The sequence below is a fragment of the Syngnathus leptorhynchus genome, chromosome 1 (assembly GCF_054491065.1).
Source record: "Syngnathus leptorhynchus isolate UIUO chromosome 1, UIUO_Slep, whole genome shotgun sequence".
In the NCBI taxonomy this organism is placed as follows: Eukaryota; Metazoa; Chordata; class Actinopteri; order Syngnathiformes; family Syngnathidae; genus Syngnathus; species Syngnathus leptorhynchus.
In genome coordinates, this window is record NC_141195.1 from 20190137 (window position 1) to 20217615 (window position 27479).

The 27479-nt window shown below is 40.1% G+C and overlaps 1 protein-coding gene across 1 annotated transcript in view; it reads right to left on the reverse strand.

Moving 5' to 3' along the window:
* The window catches only part of LOC147062610 (gamma-aminobutyric acid receptor subunit gamma-3-like), a 51271-nt gene that overhangs the window by 11947 nt on the left and 11845 nt on the right, over positions 1–27479 (reverse strand). The window contains exons 3-7 of the mRNA XM_085914104.1: positions 18492–18559; positions 7047–7138; positions 6787–6918; positions 5588–5670; positions 2008–2145 (exon numbers count right to left, since the gene is read on the reverse strand). Coding sequence (XP_085770230.1) covers positions 2008–2145; positions 5588–5670; positions 6787–6918; positions 7047–7138; positions 18492–18559 — 513 coding nt within the window. The remainder of the gene's footprint in view (positions 1–2007; positions 2146–5587; positions 5671–6786; positions 6919–7046; positions 7139–18491; positions 18560–27479) is intronic.

Genomic DNA, 27479 nt, shown 5'->3' on the forward strand with positions numbered 1-27479 from the left:
AAGCTGGAAATATAGTCATTATTGTGAGGTTGTGTTAGCTGAAAACAACAAGGTCTGTTGTCAACACGAAGTTAAAAAAACATGGATTGTAGTACAGTGTGCATTTAAGCTTAAAAGAGAAAGTCCCACCAGAGTCTGGGACTGCAGGAGGTCTCCAGATTTGTTATATTTATGAACAATGTACTTTATAAATGTTGCAGCTTTCCCACATTAATAGTTAACTGTGACAAGTTCAGAAAGTTGGTCGGTATTAGATATTTTATTTAAAATAATTTATTTATGTGAGGTGAAGTCAAAGGCTATGTTCACACCACAATTTGTCATTTTCGGGTGGAATCAGAATTTTTTGGTTTGTGTGTAAGTGTTCACAATCCATCTTAAATGCAACTTCAGTTTGCCAGATGTGTGAACATACGGACAGAAGAAAGAGACGTCAGTCGGAACATAGTGTTTGTGGAAGTCCTAAATGTGGTCCAGTGAGCAGGCGCCACAGGCAGATCTTTCAGATATTTCATAGCCACAGAGGAGCAATTGGTGAATTGGTGAGGTGGAAATACATTTTTGGGAGAATGAGATGAGGATTTTCGATCCATTTCATGCATTGCCGCGCCAAATAAAAAAAAAAAAACGTCTATGTCACTGAATTAGTACTATGAATACAAATGTCTACTTTATGCTTTGTGTTCAAGCCAGAAGTCACTTAATACACATTTTCAGATTGACGGCCTATCCAAAGTCAATATTCCTTTCTTTCGCTCTGTTGAGCCGTTTAGATTGTCTGACTCGTCACATAAGGGCAAAATAATCTGAATTGAGCTGCAGTGTGCATGTTGTCTAAATCTTTTTTTTATTTTTTTTTTAAAAACACTTACCTCTTAGCGTGTTTTAAACGCCGTTCTCCCGTCATTTATAAACCCGCCAAGTACGGCATTCGCGAAAGGTGAAGCACGAAGTGACGAGGGATCACTATGTCTCCAAAGGACAATGAGTGAGTGTGTTGTAAAAATACAGTGAGAGCCCAGGCAGCCATAAGGATGACAGCGCTCATCTGTCATCATTTAGTTACCCCCACCAATGAGGTCATGTGAACATTGGGGCTGAATTGCGTGTTTGTGTGCAACTTCCTGCCTTGATTTTTAACAGGCTGTCAAAGTGTAGTTTTCCCCAAGAATATTTACTATTACATTTTGTTTTTCAAAATGAAAAAGAGACGGATTGTTTATTTATTTTTCGTAGGAATAAAATCGAAGAAGCTGTGATGTCGAGTTCTCTCGAGATGTGATTTAACTTTAACCTTTAAAGGGGGCCATTCAACATGTCCTGACACTTATACAGTGCACCTGTCAAATTACACAGGCTCTAATTGTGATATGTTGCACTTCTATACAATGTTTTTATTCTTTTATCCCATGGAATCAGAAGAAATATGGCATTTGGATTAAACATTACTCTGCTTTATGCTCTTCGCATCCAATTGCTTACTTTACTGATTTTTCGGTTGATACTGGTGACAAAAGATACTGGTGACAAAAGAGAGCATTCATAAAGCGAGCCCTTAAAAAGTAAAAGTATGATCAGTGCGGTTCATCAGCTAGCTAAAAAAGGGTTTTTCAATAACCTTGCCATGTTGTGGACCCAATCCCCCTCATTTATAGTGCTCAGCATAATCAGCTTTTAAAACCACTATTACAAATGAATTGGGCACCGGCCCACGTGAAGCTAGTCGAGGGTGTAATTAGTAGCACCTATTGGAGTGACAACATTACAACTGCCGCCCCCAAACAACAAGCAGGAACAACATCATCACATAGAGTATGCAAAGTGAAATTTTGAATAATTTAACTTTACGGTTCATCTTTATTATTGGTGATTTATGTTCCTTTTTCCCCTTCAGGCTTGAAGCCACGACAACAATCTCCATCACATAGGGCAAAGCAACTGCCATGAAGTCATAAGTGAAGTTTAGATGTATGAAATGAGGTCAGCACACTTTTGCTTCTTTTATACCTGCAGTCGTGGTCAGTACATCAGTAGTGTTTCTGAGCCCCATGAAGTCAAACTGGTAGAGCCTCCAGTATTTCTGGTCCGATGTCTCCACTGAGTTTCTTCGCCACTTGTAAATAATTTCATCTCGTGGGTAGCCATCTAGAAACAACACATATGCTCTTTTAGCTTGCTGGAAGGAGGACACCGGGGAGAGAGAGAGCAAGAGAGACAAGAGAAAGAGAGAGCGGAATCGTGAGAGAGAGAGAGTGCGAGAGAGAGAAAGAGAGGGAGAAAGAGACAGGGGGGAGGGAGAGAGTCAGTGGCCCAGATAGCCTTGAATGTTCTAATATTATGATGTTCGACCAGCCAGGACACCACTTGTGTTTATGCTAGAGCTGAAGTTAATGTTAGTGTGATCATATGACATGCGTTTAAAAAAACAATGACTAAAATGATCAGGGAGTCAGTGTGGGGCAAGTCACATTTCTACATCCAATTGATTTTTGTATCGCTTGACCAGAGTGAGTGTACGAGAGTGAGTTGGAGCCCTATCCCGGCTGATTTTGGACAAGAGGCAGGGTACACCCTGGTTGGGTCAATCAGAGGACATAAGGCTGAACAAGTATTCACACTCACAAAAGACTTGTGGACAATATTAAAAACCTTAATTAACCAAATGTGAATGTTTTTGAGATGTAAGAGGATGTTCAAGGAGAGAAAACTCACACAAGCAAGGGATATATAAAGACCAAACAGGAAGGTCTGACCCACCCTCAACTCTCCAGTTCATGTAAGAACTTAGTTGGGACTGCACCAGCCTGAGTTGATGTGGAAAATCCAACTACTTAAGCTCCAAGTCGGAGGCACGCCTAATGCACGCTACAGAAATATATCAAAATGATTCTGCATCTGACAGGGAGGCTGAGCTCGGGTCAGTGAGATGTAACGTGGGGAAATGAGTGACAGCAATAATGAGCTAGAGGAGAGTGAGTCTTTCTTGTACGCTCATTAAAACAATGGCCTTCTATTAGATACAATACAATACATCTTTATTTAAATGGCGCTTTCACAATGGCTTTTGGCATAACCAAGTGCTTTACAAAAACATAAAATAACTTCATTGTAGGAAAAAAAAACACATAAAACATTGGCAACAATGCAAACAAAGCTATCCCTCCCTTGAGGGGAGAGATTCAAAGTGGATCAAAGGCATCTGCTTCCGCTAGGTTTTCAAGATAAACAATTATCCGTTGTCCAATGACAAATAGAGAGACTAAGAGAGGATGGTTCAGATCTCCTCCTATATAGTAGATAGGCTTCAATTTCAAACCATTTCGAGGCACATTTCCACGCTCCCTGTTACTCCTATGTTTTTATCCTCAGCTCCAACCAGCCATCTTTAAGCCACGGCATTGCAGACCTTCCAAGAGTGCTGAAATATTCCCCGAACAAAACAGGGCCGTGAATAATACTGCCCAACACAGCCCCGTTGCCGTCAAATAGCAACAGTCAAATACTGCAGACATCCCTTCCATCAAAATCAGTGCTACCACACGCATGCTGCTGAGAAGGCGTTACCATCATGCACAGAAATCGATCCATCGAGGAAATGTCACGGCCACACACTAGACAAATAAAAACCCCACACCTGACAAAAAAATAAATAAATCAGAAATCAACAGAGCTCTGTTAGAGCTCTTGAAGACGCCACTACAGCACCATCTTGGTTTAAAAAAAAAAAAAAAAGGGTTTTCCTTTGCTCTAATCCACCGATCTCTATCATCCATAGTCATTTATCCATCCAAATGTGACAGTAAATTCAGCTGCGAGTCACAGCACACAGCAGCTCTGCTTGGCGCTCTTCATTTGAAGACCCAAATTGCACCAATCCGACCATCGCCAAATGGCCAAAGTTTTAGAGACAAACGTCACTTAAACACTTGACTCAAACCACTTTGGTAAAACAGGCAATGGATAATCATAATATAGGGTTTGCATGCATAAATATTGGGATAACACTACTTACTCATCTTTAACACACACAACCTTAAGAACTAAGAATACTATGCACACGTTGTCTTCTGTACCTTGTCAGGTTTCAGAATACAACCAATGAGTATACCAAAATGGATTAAAAATAAAAATCATATAGCTAACAATTATCGCCATTTTGAATTATAGACAAAGAGCACGTGAGCGAAATACGTCATCATCACATTGTACAAAAGGTGCTTTCAGATGGAGGTGCAGTTGTCTGCCTACCTTGTAAATATATAAATAAATATATGTAGACCTGCTGGCATGCAAAGTACATAAGATGTCAGCTTTACCGAAAGAAATTACAGTTGTGTTGGAAATGTTCATTATCCCAATCCCCGCTGCTAAAAGACAGGTGGAGTAGTACTGAAAGGTGGACAGATTGACACATGATCTCTTACCTGCAGGACAATTAGCTTCTGACCCTCAATCAATGTGCGCTTGGTTGTCATATTGTACAGTATCTAAAGCAAATGAGAGTATATGTGGGCAGTATATAATTGACACAGTAGGAGCTCTTTAGTGTGACCGCAGCCATGTCTGGGATTTGAGGACCTGTATGGATCAGCTCAACGATCACTTGTAATCATTGTTAAAAAAAAATAAAAAAATAAAATACAATATAGCATGTATGCATGTGTGTGTCAAGGTGTTTATGGTTACTTCTCTAGAAACAGAGGCTCTGTTGGTCTATGAAAAAGTGGCAGAGCGAGCAGCTTCTCCAAATGCAATTTCCGTTGTTCTTTAATTACGAGGGAGATCATACGCTGATTTAAAAATCCAGTATTAAGCACAGTTATGAGTTTTCTGTGAAGGAAAGATATAAAACATAGTCTGGTAGTGATTGGAAAAAAAATCCTATGGAAAATGAGTCAGTCATTTATTCATTTGAACTGCAAACATTGAATTTATGCCTTGATATTAATAAATACCTTTCCGATTTCTTTTACAATAGATTTGTTCAAGGTCAGGGTTCTTAATTCATATTAATTTGTCATTTTTGCATGGAAACACCTGCTTCTTGAATTTAGATACACAGCACAGCTGGTGTTGCCTCAAGTGGTTACCTGAAATTAATTTAATCATATTTGATTCAGCGGGGAGCAACCACCTCCTAAACCACACATCTAAATAAACAGTTGTGCGAGGCTCCAGCATCAAGCACATTACTAGTCGGTTATGGATTTGGAGATACAGCAGCTGCGCTCCTCATTTTGGCTTGCAACATCATCATCTGCATCTTTTGATCTCATGACTGTTGCAAGCCACTGGGAGGCAGAACTGCCTGCTTCCTTCCCAAACTTTTCCCTGTCTTAAAGGGGAAGTCAAGCCAAAACAAATCTTTAACCAGACCATTAATCCTAACACTGTGTTTCAATCAGTTGGGCTGCAGAGACAATATTGTGACAATGAAAATTTTGTGGACTTGTATTCCATTTTATCTTTTCGATCAATTACATGAGGGTATGGGAAGGTTAGGGGTTGCAGACGCCTTGTTATATTCCTATAAACGTAAGTGTCAGCTCATGTGTCTGTGCGCTTGTGACTGACTGTCAGTACTCACAACTGGAAAAGACCAGAGGACACGAGTGCTCGTCCATTGGGAAATTATGGAGCTGCAACTGACACTCAGCGTTGATGGTCATCCTAAAGAGACAGACAGAGAAAAGTAGAAAGACACATCGCTCACTATAGTCACGTCCTGTGCTTCAGTCAATTGCCTGAAAAGACCTTATTGCCACGCAACGTAATGATGTGAGTTGCCTGACAGCTCTGTGCCACGTAAAATATGCACCAAAGTGGTGCCTCAATCAGAACAGCGAGCAGCCCGCATCCCGCTTTTCTCTGTGGTAAGTGCACATTGCTGACTTCCCAACTTGCAGATTTACTTTCTGCAATAACAGATGTGCCAGAAAGCCCAAATATGGAGCTGAGGTGTGAACAGCAAGCACATTTGTCCCAACATCTGAAAGAAGCTAGAAAATGTTGACATTTCACCCACTGTGCAAATAACCATCCTCTGTAAACTATATGATTTAATATATTTGTGGAATAATCTAGGTACAACATGATCCAGTGCAATAGCAGAATCAAAAACACAACTTTACAAAAGAAATAATCAAAATGGTCAATTTTGATCGGCACAATCAGGCAGCTTTTGATTTAACAATATATGACTTGGGGCATTGCTAGTGTACTAGTTCACATAGCAGAAGCAGGTTCATTTCCAGTCATTGACCCAATCAATATGGTTGACAGGTGATAAGTCCAGCGGTGCATAGTCTCACCTCTCACCTTAAATCAACTGGGAAAGACTGTTACAGCAACCCTAAACCAGAATCATAGAAAATTATGGACGTTTCAGTGATTCTCTTTGCATGCTCGTGATGAGCGTCAGCAAGTAATTCCTCAAAGTGTGAGCGGAATCAGAACCAAAAGAAAAAAGGCATGTGGTCTGGACAAACACTGCCTCTCACACAATTAGCAATATTTGTCAGCTTGAAAGCAAACACTATGAACAAAGTGTCTGAGGAGAGTGTATGTTGGATTGACTGTCGTCTTCATTAAATGGAGCAGAACGCGCCTCGACTAACAGTCATTCGCACTTGTGTTTGCTATTTGCACAAGTTGTCCTTTGAAATCCACAACATATTGATTCAAATAATAACCTTCGAATCAGACGTGGACATTCATAATTTAAATGGCACTTCAAGGACAAAAGATTTTAAGGTTAAGACTGTAACCCACACACATAGCTCTCACCTCAGCGTGTAGAGAATTTTTCCATTGTTTCGGATACGGAGCAGTTGATTGGGTGTTGTTATCCAGTGAGAGTCTGCAGTCTTGGAATTCCTGAAGATGGTGTCGGGCAGCCAGATCAAGCCCACCATGTTACTGGCAGACAGAGAGAGGGGATACCTCAGACTTCTATGCAAGGTTTGAAGCCAATCAGCCAATTTGCACCATGACTGAAGGCTTCCAAAAAGTGTGTGAGATTGTTGACGCAGGCAATATTGGAGTACCTGTTGAGAGTGAGAATCCGCATGCTGCTACTGTTATAACGTAGGCGTGTATCCACCCAAGTCTGGGCAAAGATGATATCGATTTGGTATTCCTGTGAGAGGGCAAGATGGAAATCAGAATCTGTTTTCTCGCCATTGTAAGATACATTCACAACAACAAGCATTCATTTTTTTTCTACTTGCATGTGCTGTTAAAAATTACTTCCTTTGCTTCAGGATAGATTTAGAGCCCCGCTTCCACCAAGCAGACGGTTTCGTTTTGGAATGGCACACTTTTTTTTTGCGGTTACATTTCCTGAAATGTATTTGATCACTTTTGGCATGCCAGGTGGAAGATATTATCAGGCCTCATATTATACTTTGATGCATACTTTAAAACACTTTCAAGGTGTCTTAATAAGTTGACCGTGACGTGCTTTCATTAAAATACCATATAGATCAATACATAATGAATACAATTATTTTGACAGCATTTTTATTGCAATGGGGAAATTGGTTCCCTTTAGGGCGGATCTGTCTCAAGCAGTAAGCCAGTAGTGATGGCAATATCAGACCATTTTGATTCAACACTGTACTGATTCATTTTTGTGCAATTGTTGCAGAAGGTGTCATTCGCTCAAGGCTTTCATTGAACGAATGCGACTCAGCTTGTTTACTGGTCATATTTTCTGTGACTATGACTTAAAAATACAGTGTACTAATTACAAACAGATATTCTCAAATAGTATTATACACTGACTGGTATCTGACAATCAAACACGTTGTCTTCACTTGTCTCCCACCAATGATCTTTACTGAGCCTTAAACCATGCTAGCAACAATAGTGAAATAGGAAGTGCGGTGCGCTGACTTGTTGCGCTGATCAACAAGAAGGGGATTTCTGAGCTACTGTACTTCCAGGGAAAATCCCAACAAGAGAAGGTATTGCAGCCATTGAATTATTCATGTGTATTATGCAAAACAATCAAGATCAGTACTTGGACCTATCTAGGTAAAATCAGGTAGGGGTTCGGGCAAAATTCTCCGGAGAATACGTATATTTTGAAGCAAACGGCATATAGACACGTGAAGAAAACTAAGAGGTTCAAGAAAGTGCATTACTCATGGCTGGACAACAAAGAGACAAAGACCGATTTGGCAGGGGGATGACAAAGGGTGGCTGCTGTTGTGTATTCTCTGCAGGGAAATTAAACAGAAAGCAGCAAGTTTATTATCAGGGACATGAATATTTGATGTTCCGCTTTAAGGATTCAGAACATGATCAACTAAATTCCCTTTTGTCTATGATAGTTCTTACACAGCTGGATATTCAGTGTGTGTGTGTTACATATACAAGCAAACAAAAAATGGTTAACGGATAACTTTTGAATATAAGATTGGCACTAAAATGTGCTTGTGCTTTGAGCAGCTGATCCATGTGTGCAGATATAACTCATTTTCCTGCTGTCTCTCATTTTCTCCACTATTCTTTGCTAGGTTTGACTCCCCTCTGAGAGCTCTTACTGCCGCGAGCATTCAGCTCCTGCAGTCAGTGACTAATTAACAATTAGTCTTGGACAATTTGTAATTGGCAATTTAATGTGGTTCTTTCAATTGAACATGAGATGGCTCCTAATACAAACGACTGCTATTGACCGTTGGTGTTTGATTCTCAGTTTTGCTATTCAATATGTAATGATGAGATGCAAAATATTAATTTGGGAGAAAATCAGCGATCCAAAACCACTTATTTTGAGCCCTGCATATACAGTGGTAGTGTGATGGCCTGTGCTGCTTTCCTACTTCCAGACCAGGACGACTTGAAATCTACCAGTGTTGCTGAAGTCAAGCAATTCTGCAAAGAATGAATAGTGGGCCAAAATATCTTCACAGAAATGTGAAAGACTCATTGCCGGGAATAAAAAATGCTTGATTTTTGTTGTAGCTGCTGAGGGTGGCCTGGACAGTTATTAGGTTTAGGGGACAAGCTCTTTTTTTTTTCTTTTTCTGGAAAGCAGCACATGGCTGTAAAGCAGCACATCTCGCAATAAATCCAATTTGTCAGAATATTAATGCAGATTTATTCATTGGATGATCTTATGGTGACACTGAATTGTAATATTGGTATTACAGGTAAAGGTAAGAGGTGTTCCAAATTATTCTGCTTACCATGACTCACATGAATTGACTAGTTGGAAGCAGCACGGTTAGTCACAGGTTTGCATTTCAAGTTCAGCCCTGATCTTTTCTGTCTGGAGTTTACAAGTTATTTTTCTATGCTTGTAAGCATGTCAAGGTCACAGGTGAGAACTTTCAGTGTTCTTCTGCCATTTAAATCAGTATTAAAATATTTAAACCCCATAACTGTTGATTAATCGATTGTGAATGTCAATCAATCAAGGACAATGACAATTTTTTGGGGTTGTTTTACACATCATTCATTTTTTTAAGAGACCTCCAGTAATTGAAATGTAATATTTGTGCTTCATGTACATAAATGCCTGATAATAAAAGCCACCCTTGAGGTTATATTAATTTTCTGACCCCGGCTATGAGGGAACAATCTTTTTTTATGGTAGAGAGCACAATCTCACATTAGTCAATTTTAAAATACTGGTGGTATCTTCATTGTAATTCCTCTGAGCAAACAGTGACAATAGACTTGCATGTGCTAAGATAAGCAAAAGCTCTCTTCGGGGATGCAAATACCAGTGTGATAATAATGAAAATTATGTTGACAGCAATGTGCATGTGACTGGAATTAATTAAACTGACTTCAACTGCTAGGGGAAAAAAATAGACTCCCCCTTATCCAAGATCATCATGGTTGCAAGGAGATAGCCGAATATCTTCCAATTCCAATTTATTGCTGTCATTGTTTTCCAACTTGCCGGGAAAAACATTTTGTTATTCTACCTTTTTGGAGAGATGCTAGACTGGAAAGCTTTGTCAGTCTGCTTGCAGACTGTCATATAAGAAAAACAGTAAATACAAAAAACCTAGTTTCAAAGAAATGCTTCACCCTGGTCAAATCTATAGTTTTCTTACTAACCCCTGCAAACCACATTAGAAGATGTGCATTGGTATAGCAACTAATTTGTATATTTAATCCAACAAGAGGTTTTGCTTAGCGTTTGATTTAGACTGAAAACACGGTTGTCCAAAGACATCCTTCCCCCACCTCATCCCCAAGCGATAGCACAGTCATGCTATTTTTCCTTCAATACAGATGCCTGTTGCTCAACAGCCTGTCAAGATGATCTCTCTTGAACACAGAATGTGCGTCTGTCTATCTATCTATGAGGCTTCATCAATCACAGAATATCGGGCAAAACCGCATGTCACTCAAGAGTCTCACACGATCATGTACTGTAGACAGGACGGGGGAGAACAGTCCATGTCTGTGCATGTTTTGTACGCTTCATTATTTTTGCTGCCCCCCCACCCCACCCCACTCCACCCGCACACCCCTCACCTCCTGCCCTCGTTCCAGGTCTCCATGGTGATGAAAGCTCCAGTCTCGTGATAGCGCAAGTGAGAGTTTCTTTACGCCCATCCTCACAATCATCTAATTTATCATTGCTACCAGGCAGCTGATAACTGCTATTCTGCGATAGATAATAATTTTACTGTCAAACTCCCCTCCGTCCATCCTTGCTTTTCATTCTGTCTCATGAAAAAGACCTGTCTTCGAAATGACTTGACCTTTATACTTGACTGTGAGTGAGAACAAAAGATTTGGCCAGCAGAAATTTAAAAAGAAGAATTCAGGTAACTATTACCAAGACTCATGGAATCTTAAAATAAACACATCACCTACCAACATCCAAGGCTGAACAGTGCTGATACAGATTACCATTCGATTAAATACTATTGTATATACTTTGCAGTAGACATTGAAAAATAAAGTTCTTTCCGTCTTTTGGATTTATCTAATTGGAACATTATATCAGTTGCACATGATGAAAACAAATGAAATATTTCCCGTCTTTTACTCCAAAGCAAACAAATATATGCGTTAGTCACATATTGATCAACAATATTGTTCTATAGCAATACAATATCTTTTGTCAGCAATAAATATCTACATTGTATCAAGATACCTGACCACATTAAGCCTCCATAACAAAGCAATGTTCCATGAGTCATTGTGCTGCATCGAACAAAAAATCCCATGGAAAAATACAGGGCATACAAATGGTTTTTTTTTTTTTTTTTTTTTTAAACGATTTTAGTGATACTACATTTCTCATTTTTTAATCACATCGAGCCATTCTAGCCACACCGACGTGATGCAGTCACACATGACTGAACTGTTATATTGCAAACTAAAGCGGTCTGTAACTCACACCTGCACACCAGGCTTTTGACCCTTATACACACACACACACACACACACACACACACACACACACACACACACGCACGAACACGCACGAACACGCATACACACGCACAAACACGAACACAACCAACACACACACACACACACACAAATTATGGCACCCTTAGAAAATTCAATTCAAACAAAGTTCTTATATGATTGATGTCTTGGTTCCACTTGAGCATCAATTATTCATTCATCATTGGTTCTATTTTCTTCTTTAAAAGTAGTGTCACAAAAAAATCACTGCCGGTTACTTGGTCACAATTCCTCAGTAAAGAGTGTCTGTCTCTTGAGGTCAAATTCTGTGGTCAATTTCACCAACAAAAGATTCTTTGTTGCCTTCTGGTCTGCTTCACATTCACATAGGCATTTGGAATACTAAAAAAGAGATGAAAAGTGATAGGAATTGACAGGGAGCATGTAAAATGATTTTTTTTTTTTTAAACACATTTGGCACATCTCTGGTTACAATGACCTTGGTTTCCTGATGTGGCTGAATGCACGTTTTGGAGCTTATGTTCAGCACGGTATTACTCCAGGAGAGTTGGAGTAGGGAAGCCACAAAAAAATTGACAAGCACAAGAACGTTGTTGTACAGATAGCTCTTCAAAATGACATGAAATGTGAAGTGGGTACTCAGTGTGCGTAGCAATGATCTCGTATGTCATTTTCTCACCATCGAACCTGTTTGTATAATGGAAGCTGAACCATCCATCTATTTTCAACACCGTTTATCCTGTTCAGGGTCACGGGGAATGCTGGTCACCTATCCCAGCTGACATTGGGGTAAAGGCCGACCGACAACACCCTGAACTGGTCGCCAGCCAGTCGCTGCACACCAGGTATATATAGAGATGAACAACCAGTCTCACACACATGCAGACCGCCACTGTGTGTGAATCGATCCCACGCTGCCCGCACACAAGTCAGGCGTGTCTACACTTACACACTCAGCGACCTGGAAGCTGAAGAGAACGGCCTTTTTTCTTTTGTTGTGGCAAATATCCTGAATAAAAACTTCAATATTGTAATTTTTTGAGACATAACTAAAGCATTACTGTCATGCAGTTTACTATCTTATCAATAGTATTTGTCGTCCGGGAGGAGCTTAGGGAAAACATACGTATTTTGTCCAGATTCCTAAAAGGTTCCACACAATTTTTTTAAACCTGTTAAAAATAGCATGGACAGTGACTTCTTAACTCATGTGTGCGCTGCATGACACAAGAAATCAATACTTCAATTTGTCACCAACTATTTTAAATACCGATTATTAGCTAGTTTATAGATTTTTTGTTGCAGCCCTATACAAGGCTACATTCATTTTTTAAATGATAAGGATGCATCTGGATTTATTGTGGGATGAACCTTCAGGTAAAAATAGCCCTCCTATTTTTATTCAACTTCATAATAGAGATCTGTAGGAACTCAAGTGTCATCCTGAGATTCGAGAGATCCAGCATCACCATGAAATGTCTCCTCTTATAGATAGACAAAGGCATTTTTTGTAAAATTTGGCTGTATATTTTTAGATTCATCATATTGCGTCACATTTATTAAGATTTCAACAACTGGATTTGCAGTGAACATTTGAAAGTTAATCTGTACAAATACACTTATATTTTGGTGCGACAAAGGCCAAGGAGAATGCTGCAACAATTAAGTGCTAACGACACTCATCCAGTTGCAGCAAATTAAAACCATGTTTGAATTACATTTCTCAAATGACAGTCTTTGGTTCACTGATTGTATCTTCAAATGGATCTCTGCGAAGAAAACAGCTGAAGGTTGAGCAGCATTGATGGTGTGGAATAACAACTCATTGCCTTCATGCTTGACCCTCTTGCCCTCTTTCTTTTAATTGTGGAATGATAAATGTGTCCTTATAATCGGAGAGTTGAGCTATTTTCAACCCACTTAGTTTGTCTTTGCAGTGGATGACCTTCATCTCAAAGCTCAATGAGCAAGCATGTCGTATGAAATGACTTTCTGTCTCAATCAGCAAGCTTTGAGCTCCCTCTGACAGCAGCATACAGAAAAACAACAAAGACAATGTCAGGGTGCTGCAAAAAGCTGACAAACGTTCCAGAGTTACATTCATTGTGGTTCAGGCGACACCAGTAGGAACGAAATGTACTGGCGGTAGTATTGGCGGTTTTACAAGTTGATAAGTGGTGGCAGCTGTCACCTTTACCAAATGTTTTGCCACCCCATTGGTAGTTAATCAACCCATATAAAATTCAAATTTTTATCATAAATGTTCATTATATTTTCTCCATAGTGTATATAAGAAGTGTGTTTAGAATCTACTCTCCCACTATTTCAAAACCAATAGAGCTCCAGACATCACATGACTGATCTTCATGTTCATTTGTTTATGTAGACATCCTGGTTGCATAGTCGTGGGAGCAAGGCAAGGATTAATAATGGAGAATGATGAAAATCAGTCAACATATTGTCAATTTAAGGACATAATTAGATACATGAGCATGTTGGACAAGTTGGATATACGGATTCATAACAATCCTGAGACTACAGCAGATGGGCAGAACTACAATGCAATCATACTGAAGATTGCATGACTTAATCCTCAAGAAAAGCAACGCAGCAGCGTTTGCCGGAAGGCCCGCTGCAGGCTCACAGGGCATCCAGTTTTGTCGCCGCCGGTGGGTGAGGAAGGGATGCCGATGAGATGATGGGATCCACGGCAGGGTCGATCATGGGGCATCTCAGCCTTGCTGGCAGCGGATGCACTGGATGGAGAAGCGGGCAATGTTGGCGCGCTCATTCACGATATTCTCGGCGTTTGAGAGCAGCTGCTGCTTTGTGGGAAGGAGTGGGGGCTAAATGGTGGTGCAACTGGTCGCTGGTTATCGGGCTTCCTTTTTTCACTCCCATCAATGTTTAGATGTCTTTAGAGAATGGCTTGACTCCAAAAATGTATACTATATCTAAGACGGGATGTTCGAAAGACGTGTACACCTACAACATCACGAGTTTGCTCTAGCCACAGATACAGTATGAATACAACACTGAACTCAGTGCTGACCGCCATAGCGACAATTGCCTCCGCATTTAAACTCAATTTACTGGACGGGTCTAAAGACCCCCCCCCCCTCCTATGCATGCAGTTTTTAAACATTCCAATTCCCCCCGACCAACCAGAAGTCATGCACAATACTGAATGCATATAAAATAATTAAAGAGAAACTGAAAAAAACGCATATGTATGCAATTTTGAGAATAATTTTGAGAGATGGCATTTTTGTGATTCATTTTTCTTGATTCCTATCGGATTATGTTCTGCAGTGATTTATTAATTATGACGATGTACCAGGCACCTCACAAAATCTGTGTTGCAGACAAAAAGCTCAGAACCTGCCGCCAGTGAGGATGCCAGGAGGACCTCCTGGCTGTGTCGCCCAGCCGGTCACACAGAGAAGACGCTCCCTGTCGCGGCTGCCTGCTGTCCATCCATCTGAAGCAGGAGATGCAGCGGCTATGCCGTGTTGCCAGACAGCCGGCTTATGTGCCTCAATTACGGATAAATAAATGCAAGACAACTCCCGCAGGTTGGCTTGCTGAAATTCAAAAGTTGGACTGGGAAAGATTCGGACCACCAGACTTCCAGCAATGTGTGGCTAGCTGAGTGTGGCCACTTAAAGCGCCTCCTTTCCGGATAGGCCATGGAGAGATTAGGCCATTTGTGGACTTCAGGGGAAATGTAAGTCAAATGAGCCCTTACAGATTTCAATTGACTAAATAACTACTTGTGCACAATTCATCTTACAAACAGCCTCTAGGAACGGATGGTGCTTGTGAATCTTGGTGACTTATGAAAGAAAACAGACAGACGTGACAGAACCAGCATTTTAGCTGATCAATTTCAACATTTCATAACTGCCAGAGGCTGGGCTGTGATATAATTTCAAGTTTTTGTTTTTTGCTTTTACGGTTTTGGCAACCAATACTGCAACAAGATAAAACATTTTTACATAACAATAGCGGTGTTAACTGATGGCTTCCCTTCATTTGCCTCCGGCTAACAATGTGACGTCACAGTGACGGTAAGGGGTCTATTCTGAAAAGGATAGACTTTAACAACTTCTGTATAAATGGCTGTTTTGAGTGAACTGGACAGTATTTTTTTTTTTACCATAAAATCCATCGTCTGTTGGTTGCAGTTTTGTTAAATCAAGGCTCCACTATATAATGACAGTGTTAGCCAGTAGAGTATGCAAAGGAAGGTGGGGTGATATGGTCGTTTTGAAGTGGTTCTTCATATGAACCAGACAGACTTCAGCGAGACCGAGGTCTGCAGACGGATGACCAATTGGACTCGGGTGAGTCTAAGCCTGACGCGTGCAGTTAAGTGAGGAAAGAGAGCAGAAAAAAATTGACAAAAGTGAAAGACATGCCGAGGCAGACAGAGAGTGGGAGCATTAGAGATAAGTCCACTCCAGCAAACTCCCAGGACAGCAGGGGATTTGCATTGTGGTGCCCACTGTTCGCTATCCCTGACAGGGTGCCGCCAATCAGTGCAACATAGAGGAAAAAAATTGGAGGAATGGTGAATCACAATCACTGTGCATGATTGTAAAGGTTTGCACTCAGTGTAGAGTAGGCTGACCTATCGGCCTACTGATTGGTGTTGAGAACCGCAGAGTGACTCGTGATGATAACATATCACAATACAACAATCATGCAATCCTCAATATATTGTGAGGGGGTAATGTAATGTCCGTTAACTTAAATGAGAACTGAAAACTTGTGGAAAACATCCTCTTGCACAAAACATAAATGCACATAAACCATAATAATATCCTCATCCAATGCTGATACTTCCCATTAATGATTTTCATAAGCACATTGTTACATCTTTTCACAGTCATCACTGTATGTTGTACATTTTAATTAACACATTCTGGAAAATGTACTTTTTAAATGTTGGTGTGCATACATTATGAGTGTACTATAATAAATATTGTGAAATTTAACAACCAAAAATAGTGAACCCTTTTTATCGCTGAGGATCTGTTTCAGACCCACACACTACACAATCTAATATATATATATTCCATTTTAATAGCCTTACCCCTGCCCCATGCTTCAAACATATTTAAACAAGTTAAATAACACTTTTCAAACTATTCACTAGGATTTTGATTTTACCCTCTGTGTCACATACAGTTTCCACAATAATATTCAATGTTCAATTGCTTTAAGCTCTTTGTCGCTTGCCGCATCTGACCTTCTCTGCCTGTTCTTGCTCTTTTTACACTGCATCTCTTCCAGTGGACCACAGAACTGCACAGTGTGTTGTGGCACGATTTGGTAATACACTGAGGGCAAACAGTTGTATCTTTGGACTTAGCTGTATATTGTAATACACCATCAGAAATGATTGCCTAAAATTTGCCAGTCAAGTCCATAAATGTTGGGACATGTAAACAATTATTGTCTTTTTGGCCCTAAGCATTACCACAATGAATTTGAAATGATGTTTAAATGCAGGCTTTCAGAGCTTTAATTTGAGTGTATTTATAAATAAATTCACTGGACGATGTTGCAATGAAAATCATTTTTAGATATGCCTCACATTTTTTAAGGGACCGAAAGTAATGGGACAAATGAACAAACATAAATCGAACTTGCTTTTTTTAAAATACTGAGTTGAAGTCAATTACAGCCTGCAGTGTGGAAGGCAGCAAAACATCACCAGATGGTGGATTTCATCCCTGGTGATGCTCTGTCAGGCTTCTACTGTAAATTAATTCCGTGGTTGTTGGTTCTTGGGGCATTTTTCCTTCAGTATTGTCTTCAGTAAGTGAAATGCGTGCTCAGTCGAATTCAGGGAAGGTGACTGACTTGGCCATTTTTTTTTTTTTTTTTTTTTGCTTTAAATGAAAAAGAAAAACTCTCGGGTTGCTTTTCCACTGTGCTTGGGGTCATTGTCCTTCTGCACAGTAAAGCACCGTCCAGTAAATTTTAAGCCTATGAGCAAACATGGGCCAAATGTATCCTGTTGCTGTCAGCAGTCACATCATCAACAAATACAAGGAAACCAGTTACGTTGGCAGCCATACATGCTCACACCATGAAACTAGCATCATCATACAGGGCCATCAATATTAAGACATTGACACAATTTTCAGGTTTTTGGCTCTTGAATCTCTAAACACCACAGTAGATTTGACATAAAACAAAGATGTCCTTTGACTGCAGACTTGTGGGAGTATTGGCTGCTCAGATGTTTCATGGCCAAGGGGAGACATTTGGCCGATGCAGTATATATGAAAAAGATTGAGTTCATTTAATCAGGCTTCAGAATGTGCATCTGAATCTACGATTATCTTTTTCTCAGCTTTTAATGGTCTCAGTGAGTTGTCCATTTAATTGCTAAACCGAGCTGCAGGGATCCAGCTGGAATAATAGCCAGTTGGCAACCCATTACTCTTTCACTGTGCAAATAACAGCAATCTAATAAACATGAAGACGGTGTGCTTGTTCTGCAACTTTGTTCCACTTACTGTTTATTTACCAAGTATTTACTGTATCATGTAAGTAAATTAATCAATTGGCACTGTCTACAGAAATGTTAGGCTTTGCAATATCCATTAAAATACAAGTGTAATAGACCAAGGCCATTTATTAAGTTACAGGTTAACTTATTGCACTCAGTGTGGGAGCCTCTAAGGCCCCCAAAAATCAAAGCAAAGCAGTAAGTAATGTTTGAGGAAAATATATAAGAAGGAATTCAAGGACTAAAAAGCCTTTACCAGCAATGGGCACTTTACCAAATGTTGCCAGTCCATCCTCCATCTTTTGTTCAAATTTAAAAATATATATAATATTATCCAGGCGCCATCAGCAGCATCCTAAAGCTGAAGACGTTCTCTTTGGGGCAAAGGGCTTTCATTTTTTTGCCACGCATCACAGTGTGAAGTCACGGCAGAGGTTTTATAATTCATCATAAAAAACATTCACAGCTCATGACAATTTCATGAGACGTGAACAGGGAAGTTCATTGGCAATGACACATCAACAGAAAAGAAGATCAGGAAAGTGCTTGAACTCACCATATCCATGGATGAAACAGGGCCAATGCTGTTGACATATATGCCCACATCAATGACTGTTGGCTTCACTGAAAGAGTCAAGAGTAATCAAAAGTGAGTAAAAACTGCATTAAAATATTGTCAAACAATATTATACGTACATCATATTACAGTACTATAGTATGATTTTGGAATGGAGGAACCCAGACGGTGTACTCTGAAAAACCTACGCAATTGAAGTTTTGGACAGGGGTGCCACCAGGAGGTGACCAGGGGTGGCCATTATAAATTTACTACCAGCACACAGACACTGGCCAGAATAGAATATATTAGCGTCAGTTATGTTTTTCATACCAAGTTTCAATTTCAGAGCAGTTATTTTGTTTAAAATGAAAATACAGGGGTGTTGTGTCCTTCTGGGATTCCAGGAAAATGTATGGATTTTCCAAAAATGTCCAGGAGGGTTGAAGCAGATGTGTGTGTGTCCCAGTCACCGAATACATTTCGGCTAGGGGCCGCTCTCCACAATTACACCCCCCTTGCCCCCCATCTCTCATGAGCAGTCGAAAAGAACCTTTTTTGGTTTTGGTATACAGTTTTGGTGTACCACCTTAAGAATTAAGGTGTTCCCATCTGGCAATCCCTATGAAGGTTTTCTGGAACGTGCTCATGGTTTTGGACTGTGAGACAGACCACAATGCCATTTTACCGACAATGTCTACACATGCACACACACGCACTTACTCACGCACGCCTAAAAAACACAATGTAAATGTGATTGAGAGTCCATTTGTTAGTCACTTAGCAGGCTACTTCCTGGTTAATGAATGATGACATACAGATGCAAGGTGCTGTTATATAATAAAACCTACATTGGTGTATCAGCACATTTACCTGGATTCGTGACAATATTTTTCCCCTATTTGTCTCATGGGCCATCCCGCTACAATGTGTTGTTTCCATTGCATTTGCATTTTTTGTGTAATCTGTGATATAGCGAAACATTTTGCTGATGCAACAAAATACTGCAAACCCTGTTTGCAAAATATGCTATAAAGACCAGATAAGGGAACACCACTGATATGGTGTAAAACCTTGCTGACGGACATCCTCAATTTCATAAAATGTTCAGTCCTTAACAGGTTGGTAAAAGTGACTAATTTGAATAACTTACCTTCAAATAAAAATCTGACAAGTGTGAATTATTTTGTGACAAGCAAACTTGCCCCCACCCACTAGCTGCATCTGGTTACTATTGTTTGTAGAAGAGCAAAGTAGAGCGCAAAGCGTCCAGCCAGGGGCTGCATTGACTCATTAAACATTTAATTAAGACAAGTGCTTGTAAATAATTGTGTAAATATACCGTTAATGGAAGAAATTAAAGTGAATCAAGAAAGCAATATTGCATACGAGGTCAAATCTTTCAGTCTCGCAGGGCTATTAACGTATATCGCTTGCTTCCAGCACTTTCTGGGTTTAATGTATAACAAAAACATATGACATTTAATAACATTTAAACAAATAGCAGGAATTTGGGCTTGTAATATTCATTTCTTCTGCCATGTTGGTGATCCAACATCAGGAAAGGCGGTGATTAATTATTCTGACCCGGAGGTGCAAGTTCTAACATTCTGACTACAATGAACTAGTCGTAGCAAAAGATGCAAAGTGATTTTTGATTTGCCCTTTGTATCATTTTAACGACATTGTTGTTGCCTTAAATGATCAAAGTGGGAGGGGGGACAAATGGGGGTCATTATAAGGTATTTGAGGGTGGTGTCCCCCCCCCCCCCGTCCCCTGTACCATTTGTGCCACTCTGCTTCAGCATACAGACATTTTTGGCCAGCGAATATAAAAAGTTTAAACACCCCTGTTTTTCACCATTAATGTGACCTACTAACTGTAAAATTCAATTGATCGTTTTTCTTTGTTTCCCAAGAGGGGAAGTAAAAATAAACAATTGTTGCTGTGTGGAAAATGAGGCAGTATCCCAGTGGAGCGGAAAAGATGTGAAGGTAACCTCGTGAGACTGAGTATTAATGCGGTCGGAATGGTAAGCTATAGCAAATGTTAAATAATGTTTCAGCTTTTATTTGACAGTAAATGTGGCGAGATCATTCACTTCTTGGATACTAAATCTTGAGAAAGATTTTAAGGACATTTCTAGAATTTTCTCCATTTCACGCTTTTTAGTTGATGATAAATATTAGCCATTTAACAGTTTGAACATGATTGGATAATTTTGCACATGCACACATCTACATTGTGTGGCACCATATCACACTAAGCGAAGATAGCTTCCAGGAATGACTGCGGGTTAGAAAGGGAAGAAATTATGCTTGGTGATGCTACGCATAAACAAATAAAGATGCAGGCGAGCTAAAAAGAGCAGACCACAATTAGTACCTCAAAGATACTTTGACACAGCAGCCAAATCAATTAAGGAAGTCAAACAGTCCTCCTTGGAATCTAACGAGTGAGATGAAAAATTAAATCAACCCATGACAATATTAATTTCAGTAATTCGTCATGCTTTTCAATATTCTAGAGTTTTGTATTTCCCTTAACTATGCAAGAAATCACAAATCTAAGAGGTCATTCTACATAACAGATTCTAGGGTGTGTTCATGTGTGTGGATAAGAGTGTTGAGCCTCTAAGGACCTGCTGTGCTGGACATGCGTTGGTGGATGCCTGCTGGGAGGCTTGGTTCCTTTCCAGGAATGTGTCACGCTCCACCAACTGTCCAATTAGGGATAACAATTCTCTTGCAAAAGGGACTTTGCTACATGTCCACCTTTCAGTTTGTCCCACTCCTCGATTGTCATTCACATCTGCAACTCTGTTAGTAAAAATAGGGGACATATTCTTGACGTTTGGCCACATTCATGACTTTAGTATTATGTGTGTTTTAAAATGACACAACACCTGATTTGGACTTGAGCAGATTTGAACTTGATCAATTGGAGACTTCTTGGATGCATCGAATGGAAGCACCAATGTACTGAACACCCACTGTGGTAGACTGGGTATTTTAACAGCCCCTTGAAAAGAATTCGCTTCACAACATCCCCCAAATTATGGCTATTTTCTTTTGGAGTTTTGTTGGTCGCTCCCACACTCTTTAACCTTATTATGAAGACAAGTACAGTAGTGGGCAACAAGTTCCTATTCAGGCTCACAATGACATCTTGATTTTTCATTTGGGGTATTCTGGCACCCTAAGGTTACAGGACAATAAATCATCAGCAGCTTTTCCAAATGATACAATCATACTTAAAACATATTCATGACTCAAAGCAAAGTGCAGATTGTGGTCACTGTAGTCTGAAGCTCAATGCTACCTGAATAGCATGTGATGTCCTTTTACAAAGTAATACAGAAAGGAGACGAAAGACTGGGTCTGAAACCTGTCTCTGCAGAGCTTCTTTGACAACTCATTCATGAGAACAAAAGGGAAAAGCTGAAAAACAAAGTACAGCATGAACTGAGCTGCACGGATCAAACAACTTCCACTAATGGGAGTAGCAGATCCACAGAGGCCAGGTGAATATATCACCCTCCTCTTCATGTTTCTCATCTTCCTCCCAATCTTGCTTTGGAGAAGAAAAATAGCTGGCCCCTATTGTATTACAAAATTACCCTGAGCGCCTCCATTAAGAAGAAAGAGCATTCATACCAGCTCGGTGCGTGACAACTACATTACGCATTGTGAGCATGGATCCCAGCTGACCAAGCACTTCCACTCGGGGAGAGCTGCAGGTATCAGTGAGCCAAATGTTGCCCTCAAGTTTAGTCTCACATCTTTGGCAAACCTTTGAAAGGATTGAGTCTATTCGACTTGAGTTCCACTGCATATTACTTCCAAAAGCATAGTACTTAAATCCTTAGCTACTTCCTCACAAACCAAAAAACTCACACATTCTTACCAAATTATTGATTACTTGGCAATAGATAAATAATAATAGTTACTAATTGTAGCATATTGTGTATTATATTGCACGTTATTAAAGTGTCATGGCATATTGCATTAATATACTTTTCAAGTTGTGCACATGAGTAAATTGTAGAGTAGAATGGTCGCAGAAGTGCATTGCGAGTAGTTATTTTCAGTTTATTTGTTTTTTTGTTGTTGTTCAGAGTATTTATGGCTCTGGGGAAAAAGCTGTCCTTGAGTCTATGCAGGTATTGAGCTCTGTAGCGTCGATTTGAGGGCAATAGTTAGAAGATATGACGTCGCTCTGCTCGGGTAGCGGGTGTTGGCGATGTCTCCCAGGGAGGGGAGAGGGCAGCCAGTGGTTTTCTGAGCAGTGCTGATCATACACGGCTGTTGTCAACGGTGCAGTCAGCATACCACACCATGATGCAGGACAGCAGGATGCTCTTGATGGTTTTTCTGCAAAACATCACCAGCAGCTACTTCTCAAAATGGTTTTTCCTGAGCACTCTCAAGAAGTGGAGTCGTCGTTGAGCTTTTTTCACTCCCACCGTAGTGTTGACAGTCCAGGAGAAGCCTTTTGGAGATGTGCACACCCAGGAAGTTGAATGAGTGGACCCTTTTGAAGCAGGCCACATTCATGAAGAATGGGGCAGGGTCTGTGTTGTGTTTGCAGAAGTCCAGGATGAGTTATTTTGTCTCTGTGGTGTTCAGAGTGAAGTTGTGCTCTTTAGTCCTCACCGACAGTCTCTCAATTGACTTGTCTCCCACTGAAATGAGCCCGACTACAGAGGTATTGTTGGTGAATTTGAAAATGGAGTTGGCGAGAGAATGGTGTGCAGTTGTAGGTGTACAGTGAGTAGAGTAAAGGACACATCCTTGTGGGGAGCCAGTGCTGAGTGTTATAGTGGGGGAGTGGTGTCCAAATTTGACAATTTGTGGGCGGTCTGTTAAGAATGAAGGAAGATACACAGGGGATGTGCGCCATTGTCTGTCTCAACTCTACTGACCTTGCTTGGTAACCAAATTAATAAAATGAAATAGAACACACCCATCAAATTACTATGATTCGCAAGCTACGCACCAGATTTATTGTTACTACCATAGAGGGATCAGACAGAGAAGGCCCCGAATACATGATGCCCTCATCAGGAAGAGTGACTCAAGGACCTATGACCATGGGTCAGAAGTAGTAACCTCTTACAAGAGAATAAATGGGGGTGCTGAAGGAATTCTGAACAAAGTTACATTTAAGGGACATACATTTGTGCTGCCATTTAGATGAATAAAAAGGACCCAAGATAACTGTAGTGCTGTTTTTGCTAATCACTTTCACGTATTGATAATGATGAGTGGGTTTGTGAGTATGTATGGAAATACTGCAGGTGGTGGGTGATTGCAAAAGGAAAGCTCCCTACAGATGCGAGACGACGCGACTGCACAACCAAAAGTGAATCTTCACCGGAATGGCCCCACGGAGATAAGACAAAACAACTCCTTATTTGGCAACGCAGCTGGGCCTCCTTGCAAACCGGCCTCACACACAACACACCCACGTCTGGTAACAACAGAACACACACAGACACAGGCACGCCCATTTGATGAACTGTATAAGGTTGGCTCAGGGATAGGCGTTCTTTGTAACCCTAACCCGTCTTGATTAGGGATGGTGAGACCTGGAGCTTTGTTTTAAATTGGCTTGCTGTATGCTATATTAGACTACTTGTTAGGAAAATACTTTGTCGTGTCGCTGACGCGATAGACGTGTGCGTGTTCATTCCTGAACACACCAAACTCCACAAACCCACAAAGATGTAAGACTTCATTGGTCAATTGTTAATTTAAAGAGTGGAATTTTCTGCCTTGAGTGTGTAGGTTTCACACGCACATACCACGCCGTCGCCTTCAAGCTAGATTGTTTTTCAGTGCCAGCGGCATCAAGCTGCATGGTGCATATTCGCTCTTCCATGGTGACAAATCTATTACGATTTAAGAGAACTTGTGGAGCGTGGCAAGGAGAAGCTCATATCATGTGACTAAAAGGATCAATCATGATGATACGTGTGGCATCCAATGCTCAGAAACAATTTCTGACGTGAGCACGTCATGTGTTGCGGAATGGTCGCAGAGGTGCTGCGTTGGCCATGTGATACTATGCAGCAGTTGTCGACTGTGCGATAATATTGTGCTCTCCACTGTCCAAGTCTTCTTTCTTTTCTTTCTGGACGGTATTGAAAGCTGGCTGTGTTGTTTACCTCTCGGTTCTACAGCCCTCAATGATGTTGGACTGAATTATTTATGTTAACACGATGTGTGTGTGACCTAGTACGTACATTCTTGACATGACTGACTGTTTGCGATGCAGCTTGGACTTCAAAATTTCCAATGACAGTAAATACGGAAATAAGCAAATTTGCAAGTGCTCGTATCATGTCAAACTCATCATTCGCTAGCCACACAAACGGCATTGACTTCTAATGTAATTGTACCATGCAAAATGCTCAACTCGTGTTGGGTCTGACCACAGCCTTCCAGCAACTTGTATTTGCCTAAGCTAATCAGGTTCAACTGTGAATTTGTTTGAGAAAAGATGTTGCTAAGACAACAATGTCTTCAAATTCAAGTGGAAGCTTGCATTTAAAAAAAAATAAAAAATCATAGCAAACAGAAGGAACAGAAGGAATGACTTTGAGGGGTCAATTATCTCTCGCACATTTGCAAATATACCTTAGAAAAAGCATATTTTAGGACAAAAGAAATTTGATAAGGGTATTGTTTTTGTCTAAAATGTCATAAAGATCACAGCCTATTATACAAGATGTGACACGGGTCCGCTTTGCTGGGGCAGGGGGACTTTTTGGCTCGGACTTGCTGTGTCAGCCTCGTAATTCATCCTCAGACTCGTCAATATTTTCCAGCGGCTGTAATGCCTCCTATACTCTATAATGTTTTTTTATAGCTCATGGTGACAAGTAGCATTTCAATGCAGCCACTGGCTATGTAAACCTGACGGCGCCCTCCCATCGCAATGTGCGTAAGAAGAATAGAGTCATCAAATTGACGGGCGCTCGGTATTTCAAAGAATAATGACTCAAAACCACTTTTATATTACCATAAAGTGCACCATAGGAATGAAATACTTACAGAAAATCAAGAGACCAGGTCAATCTATACTGTATACACAGCATAATAACACATAAAAGTTGGGGAAAGCGTCAAAACGACGGCTCGGGAGTTCAAGTATTAAATATGGTGCAATGACAGTATCACATGAAGATATTTCTGTGGGGAAGAGTGATTTGTGCGTAACAGAAGCATTGGCACTGCTCTTGGCCGGTGTGGACACAGACAGCATGACTAAATATAGAATGAGCTGTATATAACCACGCTTATGTTTTTCAAACATCATACTGATCATGTATTCCTGTCAATTCATAATGACCATTTTAACATTTTTTAAGAGATTTTGGGTGTGTGGAATTCCAACTACTCCCTCACATTGTGTACATATACACACTTCATCTAGGATAAAGCTACCATAGAGTTACTTAGGTAAAGTTGAAACAACTTTTTGGTCTGTGTTCTGTGTGTATTGTCATCTCTGCTGAATAGTCTTGCTTTTTGGTGTCCTGTAAACATTTCCATTTGGATTATTCCAGTGGGGCCAATACATAGAACCTCAATCCCTCTCTCAATTAAAATCACATTTATGGTTCATAGAGTTTAAGTGGGCTACGGAGGAGAGTAGTTTGTAAACATCATAATCCATTGCTCTCCACATACATAGCCACTCGTGCCATTTCGTGTGCGACTGTTCGTTGATATGTGAAGAAGCCCTTCGAACTCACATTACTTCAAGTTGACCTGGCAGAAACGATAAACTTCCACGGTTGTCTATAGACAACAGGTCATTCTGATTTTATGAAATTTTAAAGTGCTACGACACCATTGAGACTATTAACTGTATCTGTGAATACAATACAATACAATTCAATTTTATTTATATATGCTCTCTAAAATGTATTGGGAGCCAGTGGAGGGAGGCCAGAATTGGGGTTGTGTTCCCTCTCACGAGCTCCACTGAGGAGGTGAACAGCAGAATTTTGACCAACAGGAGAAGTTTGATGGAGGACTTGCTGACACCGAAGTAAAGTGCATTACAGTAGTCCAAATGAAATGTAACGAAGGCAAGGATTACTTTATTTTCCAGTCGCAGTTTTTTTCATAGTTTGGCTGGGGGTGCGACTTATACTTTGGAGCGACTTATGTGTGAAATTATTTACACGTTATTACATCATTTCACATGTTATTTTCACACTAAATCGCAAGAGGGCGCTCTAGGCCTGTGTTGATAATTGTGTTGAGTCCGACGTAAGCGACGTAGAAGAGGAAGCACTACATCTTCTATCTCTGGTGTTAGCTGAGTTGTTTAAAAGTGACACAGAGAATGAAGATTTCATTGGATTTCATTATTTAGTGACACGGATGGTTTGTTAAACTTGTTCGCATGTTATTTATGCAGTAGTTATCCGAATAAGGGAGGGAGGGAGGTATCATAGAGCTATTAGATCAAATCAGTCCAGGAGCACTTAAATGATCAATTAACATGCACATTTTTAAAAGGTTGACAGTTAATGAGCAAGCATGAAAAGTCCAGAGGAAAGACCAAGTTATGATGATTACAATAGTGCAATTATAATTTGAAAGAAGTTGTCTTTATCATCCAGTTTCAAGACAGCTAAGGAGCATTTTTAACAAAATGCTAGAAAATTATTTTAATTTTTGGAATACAGTTTCAAAATATATTATATGTCAATCACAGTCATTGTTTGTCGGAAGAAATCATTCAATTCACCCTCATGCTGGCAGTTACAAAAAACATGTATCTTTTTGTTAATGCACTCCTGTTGCACTATTTTGAGTTTGTGGCACGACACACTTTGTATTCCCTTGAAAGATGTTGGTGTCTCTTTCAATCAAGTGAATGATTACAGAAAAAAAATTAATGTTGGGAAAATACGATCTGAAGGACTATGAGGAAAAAGCTCCATAAAAACATTTTAATTGACCTTG